Here is a 24,947-nt window from a genome sequence, read left to right on the forward strand (position 1 = left end):
TTTAATATTTGTATATCAGGTGTAACAAATGTACTATCCACATATAAAAAAGGTTATCGATACAGGAAGGGGGGAAAGGGGGAGGATGTTGGGTATATGGGAGTCTCTTGTGTTCTGCATATGACTTTACTGTGACCTAAAACTTCTTTAAAGACAAAATGAAAAAAACTAAGACACTGGGGAAGAAAATGTCACTGTACATACAGGACAACAGATATTACAGTGATTAAAGGCAAAACGTCAAAAAAATTTTAATACTTTTCATTATTTTAATATTCCAATTTTTAAATTTTAGTTTAGTTTTTCTAAATTATTATGTATTTTATTTCTTATGTTAAAACCTATCATTATTATTTCATTTTCCTGTTAATTGTATTTGGCGATATTCTTGGCTTTATTTTTGAAGAAGTTTCAGATCATAGAAGGTTTACAACTGTGGCAGGGGAGGATCAAAGGTGTGAGGTGTCAGTATGGGGGGGATACATGGGAGGGAAGTTCACCTGGGCATATATATAAGGTATATAAAAGTGTTCAGATATTCATGGGGCATTGTCACAGTGGATGGAGATTCACACAATAACTAAAAGAATATTCAATTCCCATCCTGGGGAGCTCTGCCTCATTCTCTAATGGAACAGCAACAATCCCCCAAGTGCAGGAGCAACGGCTTGTGAAGAATGATGGTTCATTGATGGGCCCTTGATATCGATGAATGCTTATGAGACTTTGCTCTTGAAATTGCAACTTAGCCTAGTGCTGTAGGGTGCCTAAGAGTTACCTCCTTAGAGCTTCCATGTTCAAATGTGGCCTCTCTCTAAGCCAAACTCAACATATAAATGCATTACCTTCTCCCCAGCATGGGACACGACTCCCAGGGATGAGCCTCCCTGGCACTGAGGGATTACTACCAAGTACCAACCAGCAATGCAACTGGAAAAAGACCTTGAATAAAAGGTTTTAAAAAGGTAAAAACAAATGAGTTTATATGGCTAAGAGAGTTCAAAGTGAGTCAAGAGGTTGTCCCAGAGGTTACACTTATGCACGTCTCAGCAGGATCTCATAGACTACCAAAGTAAGATACTACCCCAAACAGTGGGGCTCCTGAAGTTTCTGGAGACACCTAGGTCCTATGGTCATGGCAGATAGCTCCAGAATTTGCCAGTGGGCCCTACTTAGGAATTTCTGCTACTGAGTGTGACAGAGTTGGGCTCAATTGTGACTTCTCTACACATGCCTCTTCTGTCCCTTCTGTTTGAACCTATAGTTGGTGCTGGAGTTGGTAGGTGTACAACCAAGAGACTTGAATCTTTGGGTTGTCCATGTGCCAGCTGGGCTCTGAGCCTCAGCGGAGTTGCAACACCTACTCTCCAGTTCATTGGACTCACCCAGAACAACTAACAAGGAGGTGAGGATAGACAACCACCATAACAAGGAACCAAGAAAGTCTACAACTGCAAGCAAAAGAATCCCATTCATCAGGATGGGATTGAGACCCTCTCTCAATCAGAGGTGGAATGGGCATCACCATTCCAGAATACTCAAGATTGGGGAATAAAATATGGACTGGAGAAGACTTCTAGTATTCTACTATAGACTTATTGTGATTCTAGCAATGGAAGAAATTATATCATTGATGTGGAGACAATGGCCACTGGAGGTACTGAAGGCAGGGAGAGGGAAAAAGAGGTGTACTGTGGGGGTATTTTCGGGACTTGGAATTGTCCTGAATGGCATTGCAACAACAGATACGGGCCATTATATATCCTGCCATAACCTGCAGAATTGAGTGGGAGAGAGTGTAAATTACAATGTAAACTATAATTCATGCTTACTGGCAATGCTCCAAATGTGTTCATCAATTGCAATGAATGTACCACACTAATGAAAGAAGTTATTAATGTGGGGAAGGGTGGGAGGTGTGGGGAGTGGGACATAGGGAATCCCTTTTTTTTTTGAGTAACATTTTGCATAATTTAAGTATCTTAAAAATATATATTAATAAAAAATAAATAAATAAAATAAAAGTTAATTATGACCTGATTATAAAGGAAACCATTTAAAATTGTGAATTGTGAATGAAAAGCATAAAATTATGCTAAAAATAACCTGATAGAAAATTTTATCTAGGACTCAAAACATTCTAATATTTAATGAAAAAGGACTAAAAATTACATGGATTAAAAAAAAAATGATGCCTTAAAGAGACACATCATAGCTCTGAATATTTGTCTCCAGATACTATAGTGACACCATACAAGCAAGAAAAATGTATAGAAATATTGGGTTGTCTTTTCTTATTGATTTTCCAAAGTTCTTTATATTTTCTGAATTCTAATTTTTAATTTATTTCATATATTACAAATATATCAATTTTAGTACATAGCTTTTCTTTGCTTTCTTTATGGTTTCATCTGTTGCAATTTAATTTTAAATTTGAAGTTGTGGGATTTATCACATTTTCTTTATGCTTTGTTTTATTCAATAATCTTTCCATTTGAACACCCTAAAATAATAACAACAATAATAATAACAACACACTGTATAGTGTGGACTTAGTAAAGGGTCTGTGGTTTACACCTGACTGGCAAAGGGGTCCATGGAACAAAAAAGGTTAGGAACCCTTGCCCTATAGGAACTTGAGCAGGGCTTGCACCTACACGAACTTCTTATCTTCATGTTAAGGATATAAATGGTTCCAAGTGCTCCCTCAGAGAGATGTATGGAGTCAACATAGTAACAGAAAGAAATGCTTACATGTCCTATAATACAATTTAAAAGTTTTAATTATCTATATTACTGTAATGAATAAATTAATACATAGCAAAACAAAGACACATGGACATGTACAGACACATGCACAGACAGCTTCAGGTACTGGGGAAAAAATATCTAGCTCTTCTTATATGAAAACATCTAACACTATTTTGTTGTATGTGAGTTTACCTTCAATATGATCCTGACCACGTTTTAGGTATTCTTTTAAAAGTACCTTTGTTGCTGCTTATGAAAAAAACACATTTTTTCAGTTTTGAATCCCTGGAACATGAAAGACAAATAATGTCAGAATTCCTTCAGAATTCCTTTTGAAGTAAAGATTAAATGTAGGAAAACTATATGGTAGTAAACTACAAGAATCCTCAAAAGCCTGTAAATGAGGAATGTTAAAAAAAGAAAATAGGGTATAAGAATTCACAGAAAAAAATTTAAATGCTACATATAATATTAAGTGGGAAAAAAAAACTACCACAATTCAAAATCATACCTACTATTACAGGTATACTTACAAAGGCATACAAAAAGCAGCTATGGAAAAAAGCAGGTGGTTTGTAGGCAGGCTAATCTGTGAATTTTAAAAAAATATTTCTATTCTCTTTTAAAATATTTGTAAAGTAAAAAAATAACAAAACAAAGACTAAAAAAGAAATAAAAAACAAAAAGCAAGGGTTTGGCACACAAATGGTATTAAATGCCTGTTGTCTTTCTTTACTCCTGGTAAGGAACAGAATAAAGATGAGTCTACCCACTAAGAAATGAGAAGGCATGTTATGTGACAAATAAAAACGTGATTCACCTGGAACTTGGTCATTTTCTCCGTCTTCTTCTGGGAAAAGACAGAGACCTGAAAAGTACAGGGTAATAAGAAAGAAGCCATGAGATAAAGGCAAATGTATGTTTGTACAAATTAGAAAAAGCACCACTTCTCCCCAGCAGTCACTGCCACATACACTTTACTGGGCTGAGTGCAGGTTGGATTCCGGTTATTCTTAGGTTAGCCTGGGTGGACGCCCCAGTGTGTGCAACAACCTGCCCAGCTGTACCCAGCAGCCCTCACACCTCCCAGTTCCCAGAGGACTCATCTGTGATCCTGGGAAATGTAGGAAAAGAGAGGCAGTGGAATGTGCTCTTTATGGGTTGATTCTAGGGACAAACTGTTCAAAACCTGGCACAGCTATAAAACTTGCTGAGTAACCTGGGTAAAGCTAATTAATTTTTATGCTTCAATTCTGTCATCTGCAAAATTAGGATCCTAATAGTACTAACATTTTAGGGTTGATGCTAAGATTAGATGTGTGAGCAGTGGAAAGCTGTTCTAATTATACCACGGTTCTCGGTTTCCTTGAAGCTACAGAGAAGCAACACTATCTTGCATCAAAAAACTGTCTTTGCAAATGTGTCTTACAAGACATCTGGATGGCACAGATTATTGCTTTGTCCTGGAAAGCCACTCTGAACCTCTAAAATGCTGTAACCCTGGCTTCTTACTTAATTTATTGCTCCAGTAATCAAAGTTATGTAGAAATTGAGACCACACTTCCAAAAAGTATAATGGCAATAAATACTCTTCCTAAACCAGAGAAGGCTCAATGGTATACCACTCTTCCCCATGCAAACAAGACTAATGAGACCTGTGACACTACTATATTTCCCATGTTAAACAAAAAGATGTGACCTCCTGTCTCACTTAACAAATTACATTGGTGATAAGAGAACCTAACTTGCATGGTTGTTTGGGGGATTAAGTGTGCTTTTCTATTTAAAGTCTTGGCTCAGTGATTGACTCTTGGGAGGATTTGGAGACCATGGGTTTCATTTCTTGGATTATTCCTCAAGGTTTGTTACCTTATTTACTGCTCTCAAGCAACTTCAAGGTCATCTATGGAAGAGAAAGAACTCAAAAAAAGAACTAATCATGGGCTGTGGCTAAGGCAGAGCCTTTTAACATCATCTTAGGGAGAGGCCTGCTACTCCAGTGGGGCACCAGCTCCTCCCAAGTTTTTGCCCACACGCGTTGCTGCTGTAGAATCCACAGAATACATGCACAACTTCTGAGAACAAGCATAATTAACAGATGAGTTTTCTTTCATTTACCCAATATTTAGGGATCACTTTCCCAGCTCTCTAGTTGCTCACAGCTTGGCATAGGAAACCAAGCAAGAAAAGAGCAGTTATGCTATGCACTGACAAATGCCACAGCACAGTTTGCATAGGTCCTTTGAGAGAACATGGAAGGGGCCCCCAAACCCAGAAGGGATTGGGGTAAGGGCTGGCTGGTCTGGATGAAGAAAATGAGGACTGATCTCAGCCCTAGAGGATGATTGAACTACAATAGCCATAAAGAGAGTGGAGTCATCAAAGTACTGAAACAGAATGAGGGCCAGAAGGTCCCTGGAGCAAAAGAGGAAGCAGAGAAGGTGGAGTGAAGACAAAAGCCAAATTATGTGCTTTAGAGCTATTGCCTCACTTAATCCTACCAACCCAAGGGGTTGGGACTATTTGTAACCCCTTTTTATTTACGGTTGAGAATACTGAAGCATTCAGATTTTAAGCTCCTTGCTCATGATCACACATTTAACCTGCAGAACAAGCAGGGTTATTGGCCCAGAGCTGTGTTCTTAACTACTAGGACTGGAGCTCCCAAATGGTCAGCACATGGTATCAGTGGAGAGTTTTTTAAATACACCAATGCCCAGTCCCCAGTCCCAGAGCTACATATGAGGATCTGTGGAGGAAGTGTTTCTGGAAGGTCCTCAGGTGGTAACAGTTTATAGAAAGGGATAAAAATCAAAGACTATGAGATGATTAGAGGCATTCTGCAAACTGAGCCAATGTAATTAACTACTAGCCCTTTTGGGAATTGCCTGACACACACACACACACACACACACACAAGCCAGGAGTAGAGGGAGGCCTGGTACCCAGACCTGATGCTGAGCTCCCTACTTCTTTCCACTGCAATGTGCTCCTCAAGCTATTTCTACAAGGAGAGAACAGCAAATCAAATCATGGGTGCCCCTGCAGGCACAAACACTACATGAAGATAGGCCTCCAGTTTAAAGCTGCCTGATCAGCTTCATCAAGTACTAAGAATCACTCTAATTATCCATGGGACTTTGAGAATCGTGCAATGAATACACTCAGCTCTGCCACGAGTTCAACATTGAGAACATGGTATGTGCCAGGCACTAACTATCCCAAGGACTTTACATATATTTGCTCTTTGAAGCCTCAATATAATTTTATGAAGAAAAAGCTAATATTATAAGAGTATCTTGAATTAAGAAGTCAAGGCACAGAGAGGTCATATAATGAACCCAAAGTATCCCAGCTAGGAATTGCTAGAGTCATGTGTCAAACTAGGTAGTCCGGGGCAGTAGATGTGGCTCAAGCAGTTGAGTGCCTGCTTCCCACATGGGAGGTCCTGGGTTTGGTTCCCAGTGCCTCCTAGAAAAAACAAAAACAACAAGAGGGAGCAGATGCTCAAGCAATTGGGCACCCACCTCCCACAATGGTCCACAATGGCTCAAGTGGTTGGGCACTTGTCTCCCACACAGGAGGTCCTAGGTTGGTTCCCAGGGCCTCCTGAGGAAGATGAGCAGACAGCAAACAGACAGATGAGGAAGCCATGGGGGGGGGGGTATAAAAATTAAAAAAAAAAAAGAAAGAAAGAAACCAACTCAGGGGAGCTGATGTGGCTCAGTGATTGAGCACAAGCTTAAATAAAACCTACGCAGTCCAGATACAGAACTTCTTCACTAACAAACTCTTAATCATTAATACAGATAATTTCTCCCAAACAATTTTCAGACTTTGTTCCTTTCTTGGTTAAAACAAATACATGGCTGCACAATGCCTTTAGGATAAAGTCTAAATTCTTATCAAGACACACATACAGAAACCTTGTATGTCTGGTTGCTCATTTCTTCTCCGTAATCTCCAAATAAATCACTTGACCTCACACAAAAGCCTCCAAGCTTTGCATGTGCTGTTTCCTCTGTCCTTCCTTCCCTTTCCACCTAGTTAGGCAGTTGACACCAACTTTTTCTTGTACAGGGATAGATAGTAAATATTTTAGGCTTTGCAGGTCACATACTGTATCTGTTGTATATTATTCTTTGTCTCTTTTTACAACCCTTTTCATATGAAAACTATCCTTAGCTGGGGAGGGAGAGAGAACATAGAAAAACAGGCTGTGAGCAGTAGTTTGTCCACTTCTGGCCTAGATCTTAGCTTTCAACACTCAGTTTTTAAGTTTAATATGTTCCCTGCTCCAGGATGCCTTTTGATGTGTTTTGCCTCGGTGTTATAAACTCCAAAAACCTTTTTTATCAGTCTAATGAAAACAGCATTGTGAATAAGAGCCTTGGCTATGGAATTAGGCCACCAAGCTTCAATCCTGACTGCCACTTACAGGCAGAGTAAACTTTTGCAAATCAATTAAGCCCTCTTTGTTTCTGTTTCTTCACCTGTAAAATAGAGATAAAAGAAGGACTGTTATGAGGAATAAATGAGTTGAAGCATAAAAAACATCAGGAAGCCTGAATGATCCATTATAAGCACGGAAAATTGTTAATCATCCCCATCACTGCCGCCATGAAACAAGCCACACATTAGCCCTTAGTTTTTTGTTTAACTTTAACCTCTCCTTTTTATTATCTTTTAGTTCAGTTTATGCAATAATTTGTGCAAGAATTCAAGTTTATTGAATAAAATGCATTTTTTAAAGTTTATGAAGCAATTACAGCAAAATAAGTTGCTGAAGGGGTAGCATTTAGTGAATTAAATAATATTTTCCAATAGATGTACATTTATACATAAAATGAACTGGAAAAGAAACTGCTTGTATTAGGACACTGCAAAGCATATTGTATACAACAATCAATTAGTAGTAAAACACAAGTTTCTATATGATCCCACCAGAGGTGCCCTTTCCTTGATCATAAGAAATCCAAAATGTTTTCAGAAGTTAAAACATAATAGCTTTACAGAAGCACAAACACCAAAATACTTTAAGTAACAGCATTATTTTTTAAAGATAAAAGTATGTTTCTATTCATGGCATAAATTTTAATTCTTTCCAGTGGAAACAAAACCTCCTGAACCCCTTTCAGTGACATCCCAAACTTGAACTTCCTCTATTTGTTTAAAAAAAATCCATTCACAAGCCAGCCGTGCAATTCAATCACCCTTTTTCACTTTAAATTTTTCAATTTAAAATTTTCTTTGCAAAAATTAAACAGCATAACACCAACATTTCCTCTATAGTCTTCATCTACGATACCAGCTCCTACATCTACGAAGTGTTTTGCACCCAAGCCAGAACATGGAGCAACTCTTCCATAACAACCAGAAGGAAGGGCTATCTGAACGTGTTTTCACAAGGGCTTTCTCCATGGGTGGTACTGTATAATCATAGGCACTGTGCAGGTGAGAGCCTGTGGCCTGTGGTTGGAGCCATGGTGTGTGCTCCAAGAGCCAGGCAATGTGGATCTGAACGCTGCCTTCCTTCACAGGCCGGCCTGCTTGCTGGGGGAGAAGGCCAGGGTTTCTTCAGAGCAGTGCATGGCACCGCAGAAAGCGGGAACCAGAGCCCAAGCAGAGAACCGAAAGAAAGAACATAGCCCTGGTTTGTTTTTAAGTAAATTTATTTTAGATCAATAATTATCAGTAGGAGTACACAACTTCTGAAAACTAGAAAAGCTGGTGGCTTCGGTATTCCACTAAAACTGATTGAAATAAAGGGCAGGTGAGGTTTCTATTGTTTATTTCCTCTCCATCCATTTCTGGAAAATTTGAATACAACCTCACTGAACTGAAACTCCCAATTTCCTACTGTCTGTTAGAAAACTACACCAACTCCTATGCCACTGAGAAGCTGGCACAGTCCCTACAACAAAGAAATCTGCAGCTGAGTGGGAAAGACCAAACAGAAACAACAAGAAACAGAAGCATCAGTGAACTCAAGACAGGTGAACAAAAATTATCGAAATTGCAGCCCATGAAAATTATGTATATTCTGTTACTGTTATTTTTGATGCAGTGTTCTAGAAATGTCAATGAGGTCAAACTGGTTAAGAGCAGTGTTCAGGTCCTTTGCATCCTTGCTGATTTTCAGCCGACTTGTTTTAGCAATTACTGAGAAAAATGTCAAAATCTTCACCTGTACTTGTGGACTACTCTATTTCTTTTTTCAATTCTGTCAGTTTTCCTTCATGTATTTTGAAGCTCTGTTGTTTTGTGAGGGCACTGTTATGTCAACTTGGTAAACAGACACTTCATTTAGTGTTCTTCTCTATCCCTGGTAATGTCTTTGGGCTAAAGTCTACTTTGCCTGATATTAAAATAGATATTCCAGCTTTCTTCTGGTTGCTCTTTGCATGGTAAATCTTTTTCTATCCTTTTATTTTTAACCAATGTCCTTTTATCTAAAATGGGTTCCTTTTAGACAGCATATTACTTTGTTCTTACTTTTTTTATCCAATCTTACAATCTCTTTTCATCGAAATGTTCAAACTATTTGCATTTAATATAATTAAGGATAGATCTGGATTTAAGTCAAAAATTGTTTGTCCCCTCTGTTCTCTGTTCCTCTGTTACCTGCTTTCTGCCTTCTTTTGGATTATTCGGATATTTTTTAGTATCTCTTTTTCACTTATCTATTAACTTGTTGGCTATATCTCCTGGTTTTTTTATTTTTATTTTTTAGTAGTTGCTCTAGGGATTGCGATATACATAAGTAATCTTTCAAGGTCTATTTAGAGTTATTATTTTATCACTAAAATGCAGACATCTTAGCACCAAATCGTTCCTTTTATGCTAGTTATTGTTCTACATACAAAGAAAACTCCAGCCAAAAAAGTTACAAATTTTGCTTTCAGCAGTCATGTATGTTTTTAAAAGGAGAAAAGCTTTTTATGTTAACTGCAAAACTGTTTCTGTTGCTCTTTCTTTATTCCAAAGTTCCTAATTCTCACCTGGTACCATTTCCCTCAGTCTAAAGAACTTGCTTTAGGGAAACGGACTTTGGCCCAGTGGTTAGGGCGTCCGTCTACCACATGGGAGGTCCGCGGTTCAAGCCCCGGGCCTCCTTGACCCGTGTGGAGCTAGCCCATGCGCGGTGCTGATGCGCGCAAGGAGTGCCCTGCCACACAGGGGTGTCCCCCACGTAGGGGAGCCCCACGCGCAGGGAGTGCACCCATAAGGAGAGCCGCCCAGCTCGAAGGAGGGAGCAGCCTGCCGAGGAATGGCGCCGCCCACACTTCCCGTGCCGCTGACAACAACAGAAGCGGACAAAGAAACAAGACGCAGCAAAAAGACACAGAAAACAGACAACCGGGGGAGGGGAGGGGAATTAAATAAATAAAAATAAATCTTTAAAAAAAAAAAACTTGCTTTAACACTCCTTGTAGCACAGGTATGCTTATGTATCAACTATATGTATGTGTGTATTTATTTATTTTTACCTTCATTCCTGAAGAAAATTTTCACTGGGTTGTTCCAATGTTTTCTGGCTTCCATAGTTTCCCACAAGAAATCCACAGATGTCTTAATACTGTTCTACCAGATGAAATTTTTTTTCTGGTTGTATTCAAGAATTTGTTTATTTTTTACTTTCAGAAGATTATGATATATCCAGGAGTGATTTCCTTCAAGTTTACTGTATTTCAGGCTCACTCAGTTTCTTAAATCATAAATTTATGTCTCTCACTAAATCTGGGGTGTTTTCAGCCATGACTTCCATACAGATCTTACTTCCCTTCCTCCTGAGACTCCAATGACATGAATATTAAACTTTTTTATATTGTCCCATAAGCCTTGAGGCTCTGCTTATGTTTTGTTGTTGTTGTTGTTTTTAAGCAGCAAATAAATTTTTATTCATTTCCATAACACAGTCCACCTCTCCCTCTTCCTAAGAAAATGAATTAACCTCTGCCATCAAAGCAGAGGACAAAAGCTGCTAAGTGGCAGAAGGCGAGGGGTTGATTACTAGAAAAACAGATTATACCCAAGGCTATCCTCCTGAGGATCAAACCCCTGTACCCATCAGGGCTTGCCAAATGGAGGGAACTGAAGGCATGGAAAGAGGCTGGAAGCTGTAAAGTACTTGATGAGCAACTCCATTAAACAAAGAGAAAAGGAGGAGCCTGGCAGTGAAAAGAACTGGAAGGGGGGGAATGGGACCGAGTTTTGCGCCTAGAAGGAAGCAATAGAAAAATGAGGGACAAAATAATTTATTGGGTCATATAATTGTATGTAGTTTCAATCATGTCAACCATTCCAGATCTCTCACTGAAGCAAAATTCTGGCTGGTCTATAGAGGCAGAAATTGGGGGTGGAAGGAAAGTTAAGAATCCTTCCTAGTACCCCAGGGGAGTAGACATTTCTCTATTACCCAGCTCTACCCTTTTCCTCAGCCTGCCTCCCCAAAACAGCTTCTAAATCCTTAGTTAACATTTACATCAGAAAGCAAAATTGGAATGGGGGTGTTCAGTTTTGACCAAACACTCCAGCCTTGGAACTGACACAAAGGCTGAAGAGTAGGAGTAGAGTGGGAAAAGGAAATTAAAGAAGGATTACAATCACCCCTCTTTCCCTACTCCCAATGCAAACTCGGGCCCCAGGACTGGGCTGGGTAGACAAAAGGCAGGGAAGGCCAGGCTCCACTCATGTTTTGAATGCTTTTCTGTGGCAAAGGGTCCATAATTTATATTCATCTATCTTCAAGTTCATTATTTTTTCCTTTGTTATCTCCAATCTGCTAGTGAATCCACCAAATGATATTTTAAATTTCAGATAATGCATTTTTGTAAAACAAACTTTAATAATTTAAAAATAAAGTCATACAAAATATTTTCTCTGATCATAAAAGAATTTAAAATCAATCATAGAAAGATCTAAACAATTGCTAAACATCTGGAAATTAAACAACATACTTAGAAGCAATCAATGGGTCAAAGAGGAAGTCACAAAGGAAATTAGAAAATATCTTGAATGGAATCCAAATGAAGATACAACATGGCAAAATGTGTGGAATGCAATTAGAGCCAGTATTATAGAGAAATTTATAGCAATGGTGTCTACATTAGAAGAAAGGTCTTAAGTCAATAATCTAAGCTTCCAAGTGAAGAACTAGAAAAAGGGCAACTTAAATAGAAAGCAAACAGAAAAAGGAAATAATAAACATAAGACAGAAATCAATGAAATTGAAAATAAGCATAAGAAAGTAACAAATGAAATTGAAAACAAGAAACCACTAGACAAAATCAGGGACTGGCAAACAATGGCCTATGGGCCAAATCCAGCCCACTGCTTGTTTTTGTACAGACTGCAATCTAAGAATGGTTTTAATATTTTAAATGGTTGAAAAAAGTAAAAAAGTATGAACATGGAAATTTACACGAAATTCACATTTCAGTGTTGATAAAGTTTTATTGGAACACAGTTTTGCTCATTTGTTTATGTACTTCCCATTGCTGCTTTTGTACTATAACAGCATAGTTGAACAGGTGCAACAGACACTGTATGAGGCGTGCTCATTTTTTTGCACTATTATTAAACACAACAGAAATTATAGTAATCCAGTTATAACTCAACAGCATTTTAAATACCACAAATAAAGCTGACTATGACACTGCAATTTTTTTTTACCAGTCAAAACAAGGAGAGAGAAGGAAAGTAGACTTTAAATGTCACACTCTGAAAACACAGTGGAGTACACAATGTTTTGTTATTGAATTAGAAGGGCAAAGCATTTTACTTATGCAACTGCTAAAAGAATACAATACACATCAACATATCACACTAATCATGCAAATATTCTTAACAGTAAAACAATTGGTCAGAAAAATTAGAAAACTTAAAATGAAATGCCTCTTCTGAGCAGAAATTCTTCACAAAATATAAATATAAATAATGAAAATGAGGCTGCAACCAAATTAAATTTCAGGTAATCAAATATTCAGTCTCTATTTCTAACCTAAACAAGGGAAGCCATCTAATTTGCCAACAATGAGTAAATAAAATTTTGTTTGATTGTAGCAAAGAAATTTGTACAGAGAAAATGAACTGGTTTAAAATTATTAGCTTTGGTCAAGAACAGTCATTCAAAAAGTTGAGGACAATGGGAATAACATTGTAGTCAATTAAAATAAAAGGGAAATGAATCCAAATCATTCTTTTTAAATTTTTAGCTTTTTTTTTCATTTTTTTTCTTCCTTTTATTTTTTCATTTTTCCAATTCATTTTATTGGATTTTCGTAAAGTTGACAGATGTTAGTGATATTGCTCAGTTGTTCATTCAAGGAGTCTATGTCAATTTTGAAGTGAGTAAAGAATTAGCCTCTAGGAAGTCTGTGAAGTTGAAAAAACATGAATTCAGGCCAACCTGAAATGGAATTTGCTAAGATGTATTACAAGTGATGGTGGTAAACGTATTTGTGGAGGAAAAAAAGACTGAGGTGGAAAAATTTACAAAGCTTGTGAAAATGCCAGGTATTTAAATCCTAAGGTTATTCATGGTATTAATTACTCATTGAATTATTTCTCATAGTATTCTACAAAGCAAGAACTTTGCAGAAAATATTTTTTAAATCATGTGTTATTGAACCAGTACTGTCAAGAGTGAACTTTATTCACTTCTTAGACTTAACCATCAGTTTCTATGAATTTTTGTCAGAAACAGAAGCTGAATATCCTTAGCAGTGGTAAAAATTTACTGTTGATTTTTTGAGCTAGAACCAATACTGAAATGTTTCTGAATGAAAAGAACCATCTTTAACCACTGCTAAAAAGTACTGAGTGGTGTTGGAAATTAGCTTTTGCTACAGACCTCTTTCTTAATGAATGCAGCCTAAAATTACAAGGCAAATCAGCACTTATTTGTGAATCTTACATTGTATAAAGTCATTTCAATGACCCCTAGTGTTGTTTAAATCACAAGTCAGTCCAAGGTACTTTCTACATTTCTAGTGTTGTCAACAGTTAAAACAAGCATAATCTCCATTCCCACACAAACCTGTTAATATATTTTCTGAGTTTAAACTACATAGTTCCAGCAGTGTTTCTGGACTTTGATGCAAGTACAAAGGAAATTTCCATATTTCATAATCCACTTAATAGCTGAGGACTTTCCTACTAACTTTCAACAGGATATGGTTAATCTGCAATGTAAAATAATATGCACAAGGCAAATATCAAGAAAAGAAGTTAAAATAATTCGTAAAAGCCTTCTGAATTAGTTTCCTATTGCTTCTGTTACCAATTACCAAACATAGTGGTTTAAAACACCATTTATTATCTTACAGTTATGGAGGTCAGAAGTCCAAAACAAGTTTTGCAGGGCTAACATAAAGGTGTCAGTAGGGAAGATCTGGTCCTTGCCTTTTCCAACTTCTAGAGGCTGCTCGAGTTCCTTGAATCATGGCCACAACACTACAATCTCTACTTCTGTTGTCACATCACCTTCTCCTGACTTTGATCCTCTCACGCTCCTCTTATATGAACCTTTGTGATTACATTGGGCCCACTTGGATAATCTAGCGCAATCTCCCCATTCCAAGATCCATAACTTAATCACAGTTACAGAGTCCTTATACCATGAAGGGTAATAATCATTGGTTCTGGAAATTAGAATGTGGAACATCTTTGGGAAACCAATATTCAGCCTACCACATCTTCTAAGACTAAGAAGCTCAATTAAAATAAAAATTTTGTGGATTGATACCTGTATTTGTAATTACTTATTTGTATAACATTTTCAAAATAAAATTATAAAATCTCATTACACATCAGCATTAACAGATGAATATTTGCACTTTTTTTTTTTTTTTTTTTTGAGGAACCAGGGCTGGAGATTGAACCCTGGACCTCGTTTGTGGAAAGCCTGCACTTAACCACTGAGCCACACTGGCTCGCCTGAGTTGGTTTTCTCGTTTGTTTGCTTTTTTTGTTTATATTTTAGGAGGAACCAGGGACCAAACCTGGGACCTCCCATGTGGGAAGCAGACTCTCAACTGCTTGAGCCACATCTGCTCCCTGAAATAAATTTTAGTGATAGGAAATACTAACCCTAAAGTTTAATTAAGCAAAATTTTATCCCCCCAAAAAAGAAGTCATTACTACACCTGTATTTCAACAACACTGAAAAATTTGGTCTGGCTTTTTATAAAAAAATTTACCAATGCTTCAATGAAAACAATTAAGCCAAAAGTGGGTTTTCTTAAAAGGTTAAAATGAACTGGACTTAACAGACATCTAAAGACCATTGCATATGATTAGTAATGGAAGAAATTATAGCATTGATATGGAGAAAGTGGACATGGTAGCTGCTGAGGGTAGGGACAGGGAAGAAGAGATATGATGTGGGGGCATTTTCAGGACTTGGAGTTGTCCTGGGTGGTACTGCAGGGACAGATGCTGGACATTGTATGTCCTGTCATGACCCACTAGGTGGACTGGGGGAGAGTGTAAACTACAATGTAAACCACTATCCATGTGGTGCAGCAGTGCTCCAAAATGTATTCACCAAATGCAACAAATGTGCCACAATAATGAAAGAGGTTGTTGATGAAGGAGGAGTGGGGTGAGGGGGGTGGGAGGTATATGGGGACATCATATTTTTTTTATGTAACATTAAAAAAATAAAATAAAGAAGGAAAAAAAATTTTTTAATAAAAATAAAAAATAAAGAGTATTGCACCCCAAAACAGCGGGACATACATTCTTTCCAAGCACTCAGAGATCCTTCTGAAGACAGACCATATATTGGATCACAAGACAGATCTGAATAAATTTTAAAAGACTGATATTATATAAAACACTTTCTCTGGTCATAAAGGAATAAAGCTGGAAATCAATAATGGATGGAAAAACGGAAAATTAATAAATATATGGAGATTAAACAACACACTAAAAAATCAGTGGGTCAAAGAAGAAATTGCAAGAGAATTCAGCAAATATCTACAGATGACTAAAAATGAGAACATAAACATATCAAAATCTATGGGACACCACAAAGGCAGTGCTCAGAGGGAAATTTATAGACTTCAATGTTTACATTAAAAGAGAAGAAAGAGAATGGGGAGCGGATTGCAGCACAAGGGGTTGAGTGCTTGCTTCCCATGTACAAGGCCCTGGGTTCAACCCTCAGTACCTCCTAAAAACAAGCAAACGAAAAAACCAACTCCCATTGGAGAGCAGATGTAGCTCAGTGATTAAGCGCTTGCTTCCCACGTATGAGGTCCTGGGTTCAATCCCCACTACCTCCTAAAAACAAACGAAAAAACCAACTCCTATTGGAGAGCAGATGTAGCTCAGTGGTTAAGTGCTTGCTTCCCACATATGAGGTCCTGGGTTCAGTCCCCAGTACCTCCAAAAAAAAAAAAGAAAGAGCTAAAACTAAAAATTGAACTATACACCTGGAGGAATCAGAAAAAGAGCAGCAAACAAATCCCAAACCAAGCCAAAGGAAAGAAAGATTAAAGATCAGAGCAGAGGGAAACGGACTTTGGCCCAGTGGTTAGGGTGTCCGTCTACCACATGGGAGGTCCGCGGTTCAAACCCCAGGCCTCCTTGACCCGTGTGGAGCTGGCCCATGCACAGTGCTGATGCACACAAGGAGTGCCCTGCCACACAGGGGTGTCCCCCACATAGGGGAGCCTCACGCGCAAGGAGTGCACCCGTAAGGAGAGCCACCCAGCGCGAAAGAAAGTGCAGCCTGCCAAGGAATGGCGCCACCCACACCTCCCGTGCTGCTGATGACAACAGAAGCGGACAAAGAAATAAGACGCAGCAAAAAGACACAGAAAACAGACAACTGGGGGAGGGGAGGGGAAATAAATAAATAAAAATAAATCTTTAAAAAAAAAAAAGATCAGAGCAGAAACAAATGAAATCGAGAACAAAAAAAAACAACAGAGAATCAACAAAATCAAAAGTTGGCTCTTTGGGAAGATCAACAAAATCGACAAACCCTTAGCAAGACTAACAAAGGAAAAAAGAGAGAAGGTGTAAATAAATAAAATAAGAAATGAGAGGGGGGACATTACCACTGACCTGCAGAAATTAGAGAGATCATAAGAAGATACTATGAACAACTGTAGGTCAAAAACCTAGACAATGTAGAGGAGATGGACAAATTCCTAGAAACACACTAATCACCTACACTGATTCTAGAAGAAATAGAAGACCTCAACAAACCAACCACTAGTGAAGAGATTGAAACAGTCACCAAAAACCTCCCAAAGATGAAAAGCCTGGGACCAGAGGGCTTCACAGGTGAACTCTATCAATCACTCAAGACAATCTAATAGCAGTCTTGCTCAAGCTCTTCCAAAAAACTGAACAGCAAAGAATGCTACCAAACTCATTCTCTAAAGCCAACATCAGCCTAATACCAAAACTAGATAAAGGTACTACCAAAAAAAAGAAACTGCAAACCAATATCTCTAATGAATAGATCCAAAAATCCTCAACAAAATACTTACAAACCAAATCCAAAAGCACATTAAAAGAATTATACCATAATCAAGTGGGTTTTATCCCAGGTAAGCAAGGATGGTTCCGCACAAGAAAATCAATTAGAGTAATAAACCTTACTGATAAATTGAAAAATCACATGATCCTCTCAATTGATGCAGAAAAAGCACTGACAAAATATAGCACTCTTTCTTGATAAAAATACTCCAGAAGATAGGGATAGAAGGGAGTTTTCTCAACATGGTAAAGTGCATATATGAAAAACCTACAGCTGGCATTGTACTCAACGTTCAAAGACTGAAAGGCAGGCTGCCCACTGTCACCATTGTTATTCAATATTGTGCTAGAAGTTCTACCTAGAGCAATTAGGCTAGATAAAGAAATAAAAGGCACCCAAACAGAAAGGGAAGAAATAAAACTTTCACTATTCACTGATGATATGATACTATATCTAGAAAATCTTGAAAAAATCCATAAGAAAGCTACTAAATTAATAGGCAAGTTCAGCAAAGTATCGGGATAAAGATTAATACGCAAAAAATCAATAGTGTTTTTATACGCTACTGATATGCAATCTGAGGAAGAAATCAGAAAAAGATTCCATTTATAATAGCAACTAAAAAATCAAATATTTAGGAATAAACCAAGGACAGAAAGGACCTGTATTCAGAAAACTATAAAACATTGCTAAAAGAAACTGAAGAAGACAAATAAATGGAAGGCTATTCCTAGTTCATGGATTGGAAGACTAAATATCACTAAGATATCAATTCTAGCTGGGATGGCCCTTCTTTAAGCACATTAGGTCCCCTCTCCCTGCTCAGAAACGTCAGCAGACTGTGGCCGTGAGTGATCCTGTAGTGCAGCTCTGCGACACTAGGACCCTAAAGGTGGTCATAATGGCTAAGAATGGTGATACTGAAAAAATGGCTGCCCTGGAGGCCAAAATCTGTCATTAAATTGAGGTTAAACTGTCTAACAATAGACTTTAATGGTAATAGCAGAAGCACCAAGCAAATTGAAAGGAGAACACATGGAATTAAGTGAAGATAAAACTAAAATCAGAAGATCTCCAAGCAAACCTCTCCCTGAAGAGACATTAATAAGTATAAAAATGATGTAAAAAACAGATCCATTTATATTAAAGGCTTCCCAACTGATGCAACCCTGGATGACATAAAAGAATGGTCAGAAGATAAAGATCAAGCACTAAATATTTAGATGAGAAGAACACTGCACAAAGCATTTAAGGGGTCAATATCTGCTATGCTTGATAGTGCTGAATCTGCTCAGTTTGTAGAGACATCTGGTCAGAAGTACAAGGACCCAGACCTACTAATATTTTTCAAGGAAGATTACTTTGCAAAAAAGAATGAAGCAAGCGAGCAAAATAAAGTGTAAGCTAAATTAAGACTTAAAACAAGAGCAAGAAGAAAAACAGAAGTTAGCAGAAGATGCTGAAATGAAACTGAAGCTGAAGATTGATACTACTAGAAAAGATTGGATGCTTGCTGAAATTTTCAGGTGACTTAGATGATCAGACTTGTAGAGAATATCTGCACATCCTTTTCTCAAGTCATGGCGAAATAAAATAGATAGACTTTGTCAGAGGAGCAAAGGAGGGAATAATTCTAAAGAAGCACTCCATCAAGCCAAAGATGCAAATAATGGTAACCTACAATTCAGGAACAAAGATGTGATATGGGAAGTACTAGAAGGAGAGGCGGAGAAAGAAATATTTTTTAAAAAATCACAGAAAATCAACAAGAATCCCTAAACAACTGGAAGTCAAAAGGTTGCAGATTTAAAGGAAAAGGAAAGGAAAATAAAGCTGCCCAGGCTGGGTCTGCTAAAGGAAAAGTATTTTCAGACAAGAAAACTAATTTAAATTAAATTAAATAATTTTTAAAATTATAAAATTAAATTAAATATTTAAATAATTTAATTAAAATAAATCATTAAATGGTGCAGCTGGAACAGTGGAAAAAGCAAGAGAAGAAGCAGACAAGGAAAAGCTTGCATCAGAACAACAGGAAACAGAAAATGGTGCTGGAGACCAGTAGCTTAGTAAACAAATTTTTTATTCATTTCAATTAGATTTTAAGCAGCTTTTGTCTTTGGAGATTTTAAAAAAGAAAACTGAATTAGGTCTACTTCAAAGTCTACCTGTAAAAAAAAATAAAGCTTTTTTTGTCTATTGTTTGTCATTTGTTATCCACATGAGAATTTTTTAAATGTATAGTTCTGTTTGTGTTATTTCAGATGATTCAGATGTCAAAGAGAAGGTTCTTCCATAAAATTGCCTTTGTAATATAAGAATATATTAGTACAAATTAATAAAATACTTACTATATAAACAGAAAAAAAAATCAATTCCACCCAAACTGATTTACAGATACAATATAATCCCAGTAAAGATCCCAACAGTCTCTTTTTTGCAGAAATGAAAAAGCCAATAATAAAATTTATTTGTAAGGGTAAGGGGCCCTGAATAGACAAAAATGTCTTGAAAAAAGAACAAAGTGAAGGACTCTCAACTCCTGACTTCAAAGCATATTACTTAGCTACCGTGGTAAAAACAGAATGTTACTGGCATAAAGACAGATAGATTGATCAATGCAACTGAATCAAGAACTCAGAAACAGACCTTCACATCTACAGTCAAGTGATTTTTTACACAGCTGTTAAGCTCACCCACCTGGGCCAGAACATCTATTCAACAAATGATTATGGGAGAACTGGATAGCCATATCCAAAAGAAAGAAAGAGGACCCCTATATCATACCTTATACAAAACCTGAGGGAAGCACATGTGGCTCAAGCAGTTGGATGCCCACCTACCACATGGGAGGTCCCAGGTTTGGTTCCCAGTGCCTCCTAAAGACAGGCAAGATAGCAAGCTGACACCATGGACTGGCATGGCAAGCTGACATAATGAGATGATGCAACAAGATGATGCAATGAAGAGACACAAAGAGGAAACACAATGAGAGACACAAGAAGCGGGAAGTAAAGGTCCCTCAAGCCATTGGGTGCCTCTCTCCTACATGGGAGGTCCCGGGTTTGATTACCAGTGCCTCCTAAAAAGAAGATGAGCACACAATAAATGGACACAGAGAGGAGACAGCAAGTGCAAAAAAGCGAGGCGGGGGGGAGAAATTTTCTTAAAAATTAACTCAAAATGGATCAAGGACCTAAATATAAAAGTGACAACCATAAAACTCCTAGAAGAAAATGTAGGAAAACATCTTCAAGATCTTATGGTAGGTGGTAATTTCTTAGACCTTACACCCAAAGCAAGAGCAACAAAAGAAAAAACAGATAAATGGGACCTCCTAAAAATTCAACACTTTTGCACCTCAAAGGTCTCTCTCAAAAGGGTGAAAAGGCAGCTGACTCAAAGGGAAAAAATATTTCACAATCACGTATCTGATAAGGGCTTAATATTCATGACATATAAAAAGATCATAGAAGAGATGTGGAGGCATTCTCGGGACTTGGAGTTGTCCTGGGTGGTACCCCAGGGACAACTGCCAGATGTTGTATGTCCTCCCATGGCCCACTGGATGGAACGTGGGAAAGTGTGGGCTATGGTGTGGAACACGGGACATGGGGTGCAGCAATGCCCGGAAATGTACTCACCAGACGCAATGGATGTGACATGATGATGGGGGAGAGTGTTATTGTGGGGGGAGTGGTGGGGTGGGGGCGGTGGGGGCGAATGGGGACCTCATATTTTTTTAATGTAATATCTTTTTTAAAAAATGAATAAATTGAGTAGAATTTGGAAAAAAAAAAAAGGATTAAACCAGAATACATATAGAGAATATCAACAACAACAACAACAACAAAATCATACAACTCAACAATAAAAAGACAAACTACCCATTTTTAAAATGGGTAGAAGATTTGAAAAAACAATTGTCCAAAAAAAAACAAATGGTAAAGACGAGAAAATGTTCAACATCACTAGCGATTAGGGAAATGCAAATCAAAACTACAATGAGATATTATTTCACACCTATTAGACTGGCCTCTATTAAGTCAGAAAACTATAAAAGTTGGAGAGGATGTAGAACACTTATTCCCTGTTGCTGGGAATGTGGAATGGTACAGCCACTGTGAAGGACTGGTTGGCAGTTCCTAAGGAAGCTGAATATATAATACAGACTTGACATGTGACCCACCAACACCATTGCTAGGTATAAACCCAGAAGAACAGACAACTGCACACTGATGTTCATAGTGACATTATTCACAATTGCCAAAAGCTGGAAAACAACCCAGATGTCCATCAACTGATGAATGGATAAACAAATTGTGGTGCATACACACAATGGAATATTATGCAGCTGTAAAAAGAAATGAAGTCATGAAGCATATGACAAAATGGATGAACCTGGAGGACATTATGTTGAGTGAAGCAAGCCAGACACTAAAGGACAGATACTGTATGACTGCAGTACTATGAATTAACTGTATTACATAAACTCATGGAATTAATAATTAGAATACAGGTCACCAGAAAATAGAAGGGTAAAGAATGGAAGGCTGAGGGTTAATCTGTGCAGAACTGGTTAAAAGGTTGTTTGTAAATCTTTGGAAATGAATGGAAATGATGAGAGCATATCATGGTGTTTGTGACTAGCAGAGCTATTACATGGGTATGATAGTCGTTGAAAGGAAAGTCTAAGGACATGTATATTACTAGAAGGAAAGCTAAGAAATATATAACAGGACTGTATAACATAGTGAAACCTCAGGTAGGCGTCGGATTGGTCCAGTGGTCAGGGCGTCCATCTACCACGCCCTGGGAGGTCCACGGTTAAACCCCAGGCCTCCTTGGCCCATGTGCAGCTGGCCCATGCACAGTGCTGATGCACGCAAGGAGTGCCCTGCCACACAGGGGTGTCCCCCGCGTGGGGGAGCCCCACGCGCAAGGAGTGAGCCCCGTAAGGAGAGCCGCCCAGCGTGAAAGAAAGTGCAGCCTGCCCAGGAATGGTGCTGCACACACGGAGAACTGACACAAGATGACACAACAAAAGGAAACACAGATTCCCGTGCCACTGACAACAACAGAAGTGGACAAAGACAATGCAGCAAATAGACATAGAGAACAGACAACTGGGGTGGCGGGGAGGGGAGAGAAATAAATAAATAAATCTTTAAAAAAATAAAAAATAAAAATAAATTAAAAATAAAAAATAAAAAAAGAAACCTCATGTAAAATATGAATATGGGTGATACTGCATATATAAAACTTTTTTACAAAATATAAATACAAATAAACTAGAGAGAAGGAAACAGAATAGCAGCTACATAAGGCAGGAGAAGCATAGAGAGACTGAGAGGTGATGAGTTTTGTTAGTTTGGTTTTTGTTATTTATTATTATTATTATTTTTAAGATTTCTTTATTTATTTCTCTCCCCTCCCCGCCCCCCACCACCCCGGTTGTCTGTTCTCTGTGTCTATTTGCTGCGTCTTCTTTGCTTCTGTTATCAGTGGCACGGGAATCTGTGTTTCTTTTTTTGTTGTTGTTGCGTTATCTTGTGTCAGCTCTCCGTGTGTGCGGCGCCATTCCTGGGCAGACTGCACTTTCTTTCACGCTGCGCGGTTCTCCTTAAGGGGCACACCCCCCTACGCGGGGGACACCCTTGCGTGGCATGGGACTCCTTGCGCACATCAGCACTGCGCATGGGCCAGCTCCACACGGGTCAAGGAGGCCCGGGGTTTGAACCGCGGATCTCCCATGTGGTAGACGGACGCCCTAACCACTGGGCCAAGTCCACCACCCTATTATTATTATTACTGGAATAATGATAATGCTCTAAAAATGACTGAAATGATGAATGCACGGCTATGTGATTATACCATATACCACTGATTGTACACTTTGGATGGATTTATGCTTATTAATATGTATCAATAAAATTGATTTGTTAAAAAAAAAACTTAGGGGGAAAATAATACCGATTTTGTAAACCATGGGTAAAAATACCAAAAAAAAAAAAATCTACTGCGGAGAAAAATATTAAAATATAAATATGGTTATCCCTAAATCCTGAGGTTATGGATAATTGTTTTTCTTTATACTTTCCTATTTTCTTAATTCTCTACAATATGCAGTAATTCTTCCTATAATCAGAAAATGTACTATAAATATTATTTCAAATAAAATACAATTTAAAAATTGTAGGTGACTTTAAAAAGTCTTATCAAAAACTCAAAGCTCATTAACACAGCTTTCATGGTCCTCTACAAAATTCCAAACCTGCCTTCCCAACCTGACACTAAACATTTTAAGAACTAAGATAATGGATTGAGACTACCTAAATTCAAATCCGAGTTCAGTCTCTTATCAGTTATGTGACCCTGGACAAGCAACTTATGCTCTTATGTGTCTGTTTTCTCATCTTTAAAATGGGAATAACAACAAAAGTTCCCCCATCCCATAGGAATCTTGTGGGGTTAAATATATTAATTCATACAAAACCCTCAGAATAATAGCATTCAGCGGTAAATGCCAAATGTTTGAATTTATCATTATCACTCCCCCTATGCATTTCTGCATTTATTCAATAAGTATAGGTGCATCGCAGCAGAAGAATCTGCCAAGGAGTGAAGGAAATGTCTTCTCCCTTGAGAAAAGGGATGATCGAGGAGAAAGAAGGATGGTAAGCCCTACTCAGGAGGGGTTCTGAGGCCAGGAATCAAGGGGTACTCCTTCCTCCTCCTTGCAGTCTTTTTCAAGTTAAGGCTGGGGAAGGAAAGGCGCCTACAAGAAATCAAAACTCCCACATAAAATACTGTGAGCATCCCCAGACAACAGTCGGGAGTGACCCACTTGGGGGAAAAAAAAAAAGGAGGGGCATTAGGAATCTGGGTACAGCTCTGCTTCCTTCAGCAATCAGAAAAGGGCCAGGGACGCTGCAGTTGGGGCTGGGACCTCTACCTCGGGTTCACAGGAGCTTTCAGGGAACCGAGCACTTCTCGAAATTTAAAAAGTACTATTAACAAGAAACATATCTTGTACCCTACGCCAGGCTCTGTTCCAAGCTCTTTACTTGCACATTCTGATTTAACTCTCAAAATAACTCTTAGATCGGTACTAGCACCCTTTTAAAGAAGAGGAAACGGAGGCAGAGAGAGGAAGATACTCGCCGAGTATTATATTGCTAGGAAGCGGCAGAGCTGCCTGGCGATCGGGAAAAAGGCGGGGGAACATAGAAGCCAGAAGAACGCAACCCGGAGATGTACGACCCGGGCGCGGGCCCTAAGCCAGAGATGCGCGAACCGCCCAGCACTCGAGAAGGCTCATTCAAAGCGAACACAAACCCCTTCTTCGTCCTTGGCTGCGGATTCTCCTCCCTAAAGCCAAAGGTCTGGTAGCTACTGGCCCATAGAAAAGGGAAGAACAGTGAACGTGGAGGCCGGGAGGGGACCCAGGGAAGGAGAGGGCTCACCTTGCTGGGAGGAACGAAGGCCGCGGCCTCACGCACCTGGAGCGGAAGTCACTGTCTTCCCAGAACTCCTGGACTACGCTTCCCAGAAATCCCAAAGGGAACAGGGACGCAGCCTCGCCCTCTGAAGCGGAAGTTCTCCCACTACACATCGCTCCTGAACTACACTTCCCAGAATTCCCAGGCCACTTCGTCGCCTTACAAATACACGGAAGTTAATATACTTTTCTATT

At 38.5% G+C, this 24,947-nt stretch overlaps 1 protein-coding gene and 2 pseudogenes across 5 annotated transcripts in view; 1 reads left to right on the plus strand and 2 right to left on the minus strand.

Annotated features, from left to right (window-relative positions):
• The window catches only part of ZNF112 (zinc finger protein 112), a 73,334-nt gene that overhangs the window by 41,058 nt on the left and 7,329 nt on the right, over nt 1-24,947 (minus strand). For 3 of the 5 annotated variants that reach the window (XM_058280388.1, XM_058280387.1, XM_058280389.1), the window contains one exon: nt 3,572-3,619. In XM_058280388.1, the coding sequence (XP_058136371.1) occupies nt 3,572-3,586 (15 nt within the window). In that variant the 5' untranslated portion in view covers nt 3,587-3,619. Of the gene's footprint in view, nt 1-3,571; nt 3,620-24,717; nt 24,865-24,947 lie in introns of those variants that run through there. The other 2 variants (XM_004483886.5, XM_023586180.3) reach the window with 2 other exon arrangements.
• Nucleotides 7,751-8,401, minus strand: LOC139436878 (deoxyuridine 5'-triphosphate nucleotidohydrolase, mitochondrial-like; annotated as a pseudogene).
• On the plus strand, nt 18,153-19,316 carry LOC101445996 (lupus La protein-like; annotated as a pseudogene).

The sequence above is a fragment of the Dasypus novemcinctus genome, chromosome 18, assembly GCF_030445035.2.
Source record: "Dasypus novemcinctus isolate mDasNov1 chromosome 18, mDasNov1.1.hap2, whole genome shotgun sequence".
NCBI classification, from domain to species: Eukaryota; Metazoa; Chordata; class Mammalia; order Cingulata; family Dasypodidae; genus Dasypus; species Dasypus novemcinctus.